Source organism: Plecotus auritus, assembly GCF_963455305.1.
Source record: "Plecotus auritus genome assembly, chromosome: 7".
NCBI lineage: Eukaryota > Metazoa > Chordata > Mammalia > Chiroptera > Vespertilionidae > Plecotus > Plecotus auritus.
The window spans coordinates 45,649,549-45,658,547 of NC_137774.1; the positions used below are offsets into that span (position 1 = coordinate 45,649,549).

Consider the following 8,999-nt stretch of genomic DNA (forward strand, 5'->3'; position numbering starts at 1 on the left):
AAGGCGAAGATTTGAGAAGGATTAGCTATCTAATCTCCGGGTTGGGTCTCACTTTCAGGAAGGAGTGAGGCCTGAATCCTAACCCGGCCCCACACCTGGCCCCATTGTTCCCTTCCTTCCCTGCAACCGATCAACGGATCCGGGAATTAGCGATCTGGCAGCTCATTTGCTGTCAAGAAGCCTATTGGAGGGGCCTGGGTGACGGAGAATAGTCTCCCCGGACTCAGACACCGGTCACCTGGACAAGCAACGACCCCTAAGGAGAGTCTCAGCGACATTCTTAGAACGTGCGACCCCTTTAAAAGGAGGAGACTGGCGGGCGCGAGTTAGCAGCCACAGGACGTCACAAACCCAGAACCAGGTTTCAGCTCCCAGGAGACCCCGCCCGCGCCCTCCGAGGGACCAGGCTTCTGGGAGCGGCCCCGCGGGCCTCGGCGGAGGCGCGGGCGCCCACTGGCCGGCGCGACCGCAGGGCGGGGCCACATCTTAAAGGGCCGAAGCAAAGGAAGACCGGTGAGGGCGGGGGCTGTGGCGAAACGCAGGGTGGTGATGCCACGTGGCCCCGTGTAGATTTCTTTTAAATCTCTAGTCCCTGGCCCATGGAGCCCACGCAAGACTATCCACTGTTTGGGGGCGCCTTCTCCGCCACGCTCCCTCCCGGGGCCATTGACGTAAGGTGAGAAAGCCCCCACACGGAAGTAGGCCGACCGGGTGGGGCTGCGGAGAGGGGCCGGGGTCAACCCGTGCCTGCCTCGCCTCTCTCCAGCGACCTCCGACCGGTCCCGGACAACCAAGAAGTTTTTTGCCACCGCCTGACGGACCAGAGCCTGATAGTGGAACTCCTAGAGCTGCAGGCCCACGTGCGGGGAGAGGAGGCCGCGCGGTGAGCAGGGCAGACTGTGGCTGACCAATGGGAGGGCCGGACCCGGAGTGGGCGGGGCCTGTGCTGGATGGTTCATCTGGGCAATGAGAACTCCAAGGGCAGCAACGTATCATCCAAAGTGAGCGAAGCCCAGACTTAAAGATGCTTGTGGGGCAACGGTGAGGGATGCCCCTTCCTGACCCTGCTCCTCCCCATTCCAGGTACCACTTTGAGGACGTTGGTGGGGTGCAGGGGGCTAGGACTGTTCAAGTGGAGGCTGTGCAGCCCCTCCTTTTGGAGAACCTGGCCCTGAGGGGCTGCTGTGAAGAAGCCTGGGTCCTCTCAGGCAAGCAGCAGGTAGCTAAAGAGAACCAGGTAAGGGCCGGTGGCTGTGAGATGGCCTGGAGGGGTGAAGAGGGTGGCCCCAGAACATCCTGACACTGATCCTTTTAGGTAGCAAAGGACGTGACACTGCACCAGGCCTTGCTGAGGCTGACTCAGTACCAGACTGATCTCCTGCTCACCTTCAATCAGCCCCCGTAAGGCGGACAAAAAGGGCACATGGCTCAAGGGTGGGGTCCCCAGGAGAATCGGCTGGGAGGGGCAGAGCAGGGAAGCGGGTTGGTGGGGTCCTCCAAGGAAGTGGGAGTGGGCCAGAGGTTTGGGGTCACAGATACCCAGGTCATCCAAGGAACAGGAAAGGGTAACTTCCAAACATGAGGCCTGGATGATGTTCTCTCCCCATCTGTTTCCCCACTCCCAAGCCCTGACAATAGGTCATCTCTTGACCCTGAAAATCTGTCACTTCCACCCTGGAACCTGGGTGACTTTGAACAGCTGGTGACCAGTCTGACTCTTCATGATCCCAACATCTTTGGTCCCCAGTAAAGATGCTGAAATGCTACACGATGCTGCTGAAGACTTGGGGACCCCATTCTGCAAGGGGAACAAAGGGTTGGATATATTCCCCAAATTCCTTCCCTGTGTATAAACATAAGACACCTCTCTGCAGAAATAAACTTGCTTTATAACCAATATAATCTCTGTGCCTTTGAATCTAACAGGACACCTGGGTCCCCCCAATTCCCTTTGGTCTTGGAGGGGGCGGTTTAAAGTTGTACGTGTGATCAGAAGGGACCCAAGGCTGGCAGTGAAGAAAGGGGAGACATATACTTTGGAGTGAAATGTACTGGGGGACAGGTAGAGAAAGTTTAAAGTGACACCCAAGGAAGGGAGGGAAACTATCTCTTGTAGTGATTCAACCCTGAGAAAACAGATAGGGAGTGGGATTGGCTGTCCCCTTCTGATGGATAAGAGGTCACCTGGTAAGAAGTCACCAGGACATAATAATGGAGGCAGAAGTGTCCAAGGAGTGCCAACTTGGTGGAGTGTGGGAGAGTGGCTGTTATTTGGTGTACGTGTAGTAGAGGGAGCGAAGCTGGTCCCAGAAGAAGAGGGAGAGGATAGTGTGAGGGCCGAGGCGGAAGTAGGAGGCTCCTATACCCTTGTACATGCCAAAAATGCCCTCTGTCCGAGCCGTCTGCAGCAGAGCGTCCAGCATCCCTCGGTACATGAGGCCCTGAAAGCAGGTTGGAGAAGAAGGGAGAGAATAGGGAAGGAGTTTGTCAGAGCTCATCAGGGGTCTCACTCCTGCAGGCTACCTTTTAGCCTGTCCCACTTGCATCTGCAATCTGCTTCTCCCCACTCCAGTTTTCCCTGCCTGCCTGAACCACAGAGCACTCCCTTACCTTGCCCTGAGTGTCTGTGGGCTGGTTGTAGAGCCTTGTGCTGACCACATCAAAGGGTGTCATGGCCAGGACCACCGCAATGCCACTCACCATGGCAGCTGCCAGAGCCACCTTCCAGCTCTGGGGAGGAAATATCTAAGGGAGGGAGGAAGAGCTTTGTCAGTCAATCATTCAACTCCTAGGAAAGAACAGGTCCTGCTCTGGGAATACAGTAGAGCTGGTAATTCAGGGAGCTTCCACTCTATCAGTTAATACAGTGTGATAACACTGTGAAGGCTCAGGTACACCTTCTGAGAGGGAGTGACAAGAGCTGTGCGAAGGGTGTAGCACAAGCATGTCAGATTCATAGCCCTCAATGAATATTTTTGCGGCCCAGCCAATATAATGGTATATAAGAAACGTTTTAATAAAAAATTCGTAACTTAATTTTTACAATATCCTGTTATACATAATTATTAATAACGAACAACATTCGCTAATGACTGATTACTATAATGGTGTTGCATTCATTTCCCTTATGCGCCTTACGCGCAGCACACCATTTCTCTCCACTAATACCAGCAGCGAATATTTTAGCAGCTGGCGGCCACATCATTAGTCTTGGACTGACTTGTTTGGTGTGCACAACAGGAAATACTTCGCTTTCAGAGAACAAGAAAAATAGGTTTATTTGCGTTATGCTTATTTGTCCAGTTATTCAGTGTCTGGTAAGTCAATGTTCAACAAAATATATTAATTTTTATTAAAATGTTCTATTTATGTTAACGATTACTCATTTATTTCAGCCCTTTGTATTCAGCATGCCTATATCAAAATAAACCTACGTTCCTATGAAAATTGAAGCTTTTGTTTTTTTGCGGCCCACATAAACTTAAATCTTGTTTATTTGGCCCGTGTTAGCCTTTGAATTTGACATGCTTGGTGTAGCAGCTGACCCCCAAGCCATCCTGCCACTTCCTCACCCCTCTAGGGCTCAGTTCAGCTTGTACTCCCCCCTGCCCACATTTCCCAGGGCAGCCCCACCCATTTCCCGGGCAGTACCTCCCACTGGGTCATAAGGTCCTTGGTGGATGAGAAGGTGCACAGCTGGGTGGAAGAACCGACGATAACTCGGGGTAGGCCGCCCACGGCCCCACGCCACAACCCCACCAGACCATGTTTCTGGCCAATCCTGGCTAGCGCCTGAAACATGCCCTGGTAGGGGAAGACCATGAGGTGGAGTTTAGTCACCCTGGCATCAGGGCTGCCATCCCCTAACACTGCTAAGGATGGGTCCTTAACAGGCATCAATGTCTGGACAACCAGTTGTGTGTGAGCTTAACACCAGAATGTGGCCCTTCAGTTGTCTACCACCTCGTTGTTCCCTCCCTTACCATCCCAGACTAGGGAGTATGGAAGTGAGGACATTAGCAGACCAGGAGAACAGGGCAGGAGAAACAGGTGCAGAGGACCAGAGGAACTGGGGTACGTGTGGGAAAGAAGGCCTGGGTGGACTTCAGGGGCAGAGTGAGGCTGAATTGATTGGCTGAGCAGAGCCTTGGCTGGGTTGGAGTTGTTGGGTGCAGACAGAAAGCTGGGGGCCAATGGGAGAGAATGGCAGAGACTCCAGTGGGGTTGGGAACATCTTACCTGATGCTTATACTGGTGCCCTACAGCAATTTCTGAGGCTGCCTGTGCTTGTAGGTGTGTCTTCACCTGGGAATGAGAGAGTATCACAACTTATGGCCCAGTGACCATTCTTTCACCTCAGAGACCCAAGTGCCTGAACCCCTCACACTTCCTCTAGTGTGTTCAACAATGAATATCCTTTTGACCTGATAATTATTGTTGTTCCCCTTTAACAAACTGGTCATGAGATTCTGTCTCTTGGCTCCAGTCCCCTGGCGATGGTGGATCTCCTAGCACCACAGACACTCCACCCCCTCTCCTTCCTCCTTCCCTTGTGGGTCAGGGGTGGGGGGAATGGAGAGGTTGAAGAATGGCAACATTTCCTAAGATTATTAATCTTGGGCAAGACCTGGGTGTCTAGTCTCTCATGCCAGCTCCTATTCCCAAATGGGATCTCCAGCTACCAGCACGATCAGGCTTCCCCATCAGACTCTGGGGTAGGTTGGGAGATCATGAACAAAACTTGTTCTCTGACCCCAAAGCCTCATGGGGGCATGTGCTCAGCTTACTTTGGAGAGGCTACTGTCCTGAATCTCATAACCTGCCTCTCAGTCTTTCAGGAGGAGCACAAAGCAGGGCCCAGTCCTAGCAATAAGCAGCTGTGTGACCTTGAGCTGGCCACTTCCCTTCTCTGTGCCTCAGGCTACAGACCCTTCACCTATACGAGATGACTAGAAGGGGCCAACTGTGAGATTGTAATTCTGTGATATCCTGGACTTCCCCTGGTCCTTACACTTACTGAAGTATGTTACTCAAATTCCTTACCCTCCCCTACACAAGTCCGCTTCCAACCTCAGTATCAGATTATGAAGGAAGGCCCAGGTCCCCACCCTACACCAAATGTCTGTCTTGAAGGCCCCAGGCAAGACCCTTCTTCTCACCATGTAGATAGGGCTCCCCAAGTAGGCTCCCAGGACCCCAGCCAACGCCCCAGCTGCTGCGCTTCGGATAGGACTGTGGGTGCCTTCAGCTGTGTGCAGGTAGCCCTTAGCCTCAGCCAGCCCATAGGTGCCTAGCCGGATGCCATTCATCAGGAACTGGTATAGGAGGGCAGGGGCTAGGCCCTTCTGCAGGGCAGCCAGGCCGTCCACCTTGCCGATGGTGATGAAGGCATGGAAGACGTTTCGGTAGTGCCGCTGGTAGGTGCCGGGGGCCTGCAGTTCTCCCTGTAACTGCATCCTCGTCTTCACCACCTCCAGGGGGTTGGTGAACAAACAGGCCCCACAGGCTGCCAGGCCGCTCATCAAGAAGTCCATGGTGGGGTAGTGGTAGCAAGAACTGGCCCAGGAGTAAGAAAGTCAAAACGAGCTTCAGAAACGGAGTCAGAAATCAGGAAAGACCTCAGTTTCAACAGGCTGCAGGAGGTAGGAATGTAGCGTTCTGGAGTCAAGTGTCAGGGTCAAATGTCAGGTCAAAAGTTAGCTGGAATCTGGAAGTCAGGAGCTGGCAAAGAGAGAAGAAAGAGGAGTTTAGGAGAGTTTGGTGAGAAGGTTATGATAGGGCTCTGTTGGTCAAAGGAGTTGAGATCAAGAAGGGGCAGAAGCCAGGAGGATGGCAGGTGGGATGCTGAGAATGGCAGGCTGCTGGGGCCCCGGGAGTAGGGAAGGGAAACGCGGGGCTGGGAACTGGAAGCCGGGGAGGAAGAAAAATAACCCCAGCAGGTTATGGAGGAAAAGGATCCGGGAGAAGATCCGCTGACGTCCCCAGGATAGCCACGAGATCTGGATCGAGGAAGTAAGTCGGTACTCAGGCCAGAGCTGAGTGTCCCCCGGGAGCTGCGGGAGTCGGAGCGGCTTCGCCCGGTAACCTGCAGAGGCGGGACCGCCACCTCCAGTCACTGAGCGCAGCGTCCAATGGGGAGCCTGGGAGAGCCTCAGCCAATCAGCGCCGTGCCGGCTCCGCGGCCAATGGGAGGCGCTCCCGGCGACCTGACCCCCAGAACGGCGGGGAGGCAGTTGAGATTAACTCTCCCGGCTCTGCCCCAGGGCCGGTGCCAGGGCCGGGGTCAGGGCCTCGGGTCTCGGAGGGGAGTCTGCATTGCCGAGGTTTAATCACTGGTGGGGAGGAGAGGTTGGACCGCGGGTTACTGGACGGGCGCAGAGACGGAGCGCGAGGCAGCAGTCCAGCTTTGGGGTATTTGGGGCTGCCCCTCTTCCCTTGTATCCCGGGTCTGGGCCCAGTGGAATTGCCCGACTGTAGATCCACGCCCTGATGGGTGCTGGTGCCAGCACAGCCTGGAAGCTAAGGCTGTGTCCGCGGGGCATCTGAGACTCACCTACTGGACCGGACTTGTGGGTTCTAGCTCCGGGGTGTGGCTGCCGGCGCGGAGGGAGGGGAGGCCTGATGGAGGCCGAGGGAGCGTAGTCTCATGGCTAGGCTCTTTTGCCCTCAGCAACCTGGAGAAAGCCGGACATGCCAAAGCAGAGATCTCTGGGCTTAGGTTACACAGTACCAGCAAGTGGTGGGAGAGATCCTGAGATTTTGGCCTCCTGCCCTTGCTCATGAGTCACGGAAAAAGTTCTGAGAAAAGAGACTAAGGAAGCTAGCAGGGAAGAGGTGAGGTGGAAACTAGCTGGGAAAAGGCAGGAGGACAAGACCTGTCATCCGGGGCACAGCTGTGTGCGAGGCCATTACCAGACTTAGACCGAGCGAGCCTTCTAAATTCCAGTTTGGTTCTTCTTGCTTACTAGTTGGATGGCCTTGGGCAAATTGCTTAACATTTCTGACATTTCAAAGCTTTTTTTTTTGTAAAATGGGAATGATAATTCTCTATTGCACATACCTGAGTGGAACTGTTGGACTTGCACCTGGTGTTCAGTTTACAGATTTCCTGAAAAGTCAAGAGCTGTTAGGCCCCTGTGCCCTAGTGTGTTCTGCTCCACAGCCAGATTAGAATATCCTTGCCACCTTCTTTTGGTGATCTCCAAATCATTCAAATCATTCCTTATCTCCTGACCCTTGACACTTCAAATTCTCCACATTCAAGCCACTTCCAATCCTGCTTTGTTCCTCAAGCATTTATCGCTATTTCTCATTTTGTTTAGCATTTGTTTACTCTCAGAGTCCCTCACTACATTGGAAGTTCTTGGATACCTTGCTGACTTGGTTTGAAGCATTTCTACTTCACCAGTGTACTGCTAAGTCATTGAGCCTTAGGATGAAGCAGGAGGGGTGGAAGGTAGAGTAGAAAATGGGGCTTCCCCTAGGCTTTGGAAGGGTCCCTGAAAAATTTCCAAGGAGTACTCCCCAAATGCCTCCACCTGCTGGATAGGATGGGAGTTCCTCATTGTTTTAATCCTTGGGTTTACACCAATGGTTCTTCAGGTGTGATCCCTGGAACAGAAGCAGCAGCTGCACCTGGTTCTTTATTAGAAATGAACGTTTTCTAGTCCCACCCTAGACCTCCTACACCAGAAACTCTGGAGGTAAAGCCTGACAATATGCTTCAACAAATTCTCTAGGTTATTCTGATGTATGTTAAAGTTTTATTTTAATATCCAGATGACTTAGAGATAGTTTTTAAAGTGTTATTTATAAAAAAAAAAAAAAAAAAAAAAAGCTTAATTGCCCTGGCTAGTTTGGCTCAGTGGATAGAGCATTGGCCTGCGGACTGAAGGGTCCCGGGTTCCATTCTGGTCAAGGGCATATGCTTTGGTGCAGGTTCGATCCCCAGTGGGGGGCATGCAGGAGGCAGCTAATCAAGAATTCTCTCTCATCATTGATGTTTCTATCTCTCCCTCTCCCTCTCTGAAATCAATAAAAACATATTTTTAAAAAATTGACCTTGTAAATTTTAAAAAAGCTTAATTTCTAGAAGTTTGAGATTTATAGAAAATTTGTACAGATACTATGAGAGTTTCCATGTACCCCAATCCAGTTCCCTTGTTATTTTTTTTAAATATATTTTATTGATATTTTACAGAGAGGAAGGGAGAGGGATAGAGAGCTAGAAACATCGATGAGAGAGAAACATCGACCAGCTGCCTCCTGCACACCTCCCACTGGGGGTGTGCCCGCAACCAAGGTGTACATGCCCCTGACCAGAATCGAACCCGGGACCCTTCAGTCCGCAGGCCGACGCTCTATCCACTGAGCCAAACCAGTTTTGGCTCCCTTGTTATTAACATCTTGTATTAATATGATATTTTGTTAGAATTATGAACCAATATTGATACATTATTTTTAACTAAAGTCCATGCTTTTGCAGATTTTCTTCATTTTTTGCTTGAAGTTCTTTTTCTGTTCCAGGATTCCATCCAGGATACTACATTACATTTAATTGTTATAGCTCCTCAGGCTCCTTTCATCTATGACTGTTTCTCAGATTTTCCTTGTTTTTGATAATCTTGACAGTTTTGAGGAGTACTGGTCAAGTATTTTATGGAATGCCTCTCTTGTTTTGTGTGTTTTTTTCTCATGATTGGAGTGAAGTTATGGGTTTTGGGGAGGAAGACCATGGAAATAACTGCCACTTATCACGTCATGTGAAGGGTACTATTACTAGACACATACTATCAAAATGACTTGTCACTGTTGATGTTGACTTTGATCACCTAAGGTAGTTTGCCAGGTTTCTCCACTGTAAAGTTGTTTTCTTTCCTCTATGCCATATTGTATTCTTTGGAAGGAAGTCACTATGCACAGCCCACATTTTAGGAGTGAAGTATCTAAATTATTTGGAATTCTGCATGGGAGGTTTGTCTCCCTCATTTGTTTATTTA

The 8,999-nt window shown here is 51.2% G+C and overlaps 2 protein-coding genes across 6 annotated transcripts; one reads left to right on the forward strand and one right to left on the reverse strand.

Moving 5' to 3' along the window:
• Nucleotides 1–381: 381 nt before the first annotated feature.
• RANGRF (RAN guanine nucleotide release factor) lies at nucleotides 382–1,900 on the forward strand. 2 transcript variants are annotated; one of them, XM_080680555.1, is made up of 6 exons: nucleotides 382–513; nucleotides 590–676; nucleotides 767–883; nucleotides 1,084–1,237; nucleotides 1,316–1,401; nucleotides 1,627–1,900. In XM_080680555.1, exons 2-6 carry the CDS (start codon nucleotides 600–602, stop codon nucleotides 1,748–1,750), a joined length of 558 nt encoding a protein of 185 aa, XP_080536681.1. In that variant the 5' UTR covers nucleotides 382–513; nucleotides 590–599; the 3' UTR covers nucleotides 1,751–1,900. The 2 variants fall into 2 exon arrangements, with proteins under 2 accessions (XP_080536681.1, XP_080536680.1); XM_080680554.1 differs by having other exon boundaries at nucleotides 455–676.
• On the reverse strand, nucleotides 1,870–6,133 carry SLC25A35 (solute carrier family 25 member 35). 4 transcript variants are annotated; one of them, XM_080680550.1, is made up of 6 exons: nucleotides 5,932–6,133; nucleotides 5,160–5,721; nucleotides 4,240–4,305; nucleotides 3,652–3,804; nucleotides 2,611–2,745; nucleotides 1,870–2,441 (listed from the first exon to the last, which is right to left on the reverse strand). In XM_080680550.1, the coding sequence occupies exons 2-6, from the start codon at nucleotides 5,532–5,534 to the stop codon at nucleotides 2,268–2,270; spliced, it is 903 nt and encodes a 300-aa protein (XP_080536676.1). In that variant the 5' UTR covers nucleotides 5,535–5,721; nucleotides 5,932–6,133; the 3' UTR covers nucleotides 1,870–2,267. The 4 variants fall into 4 exon arrangements, with proteins under 4 accessions (XP_080536676.1, XP_080536677.1, XP_080536678.1 ...); XM_080680551.1 differs by having other exon boundaries at nucleotides 6,025–6,130; XM_080680552.1 differs by having other exon boundaries at nucleotides 6,086–6,116.
• Nucleotides 6,134–8,999: the final 2,866 nt, after the last annotated feature.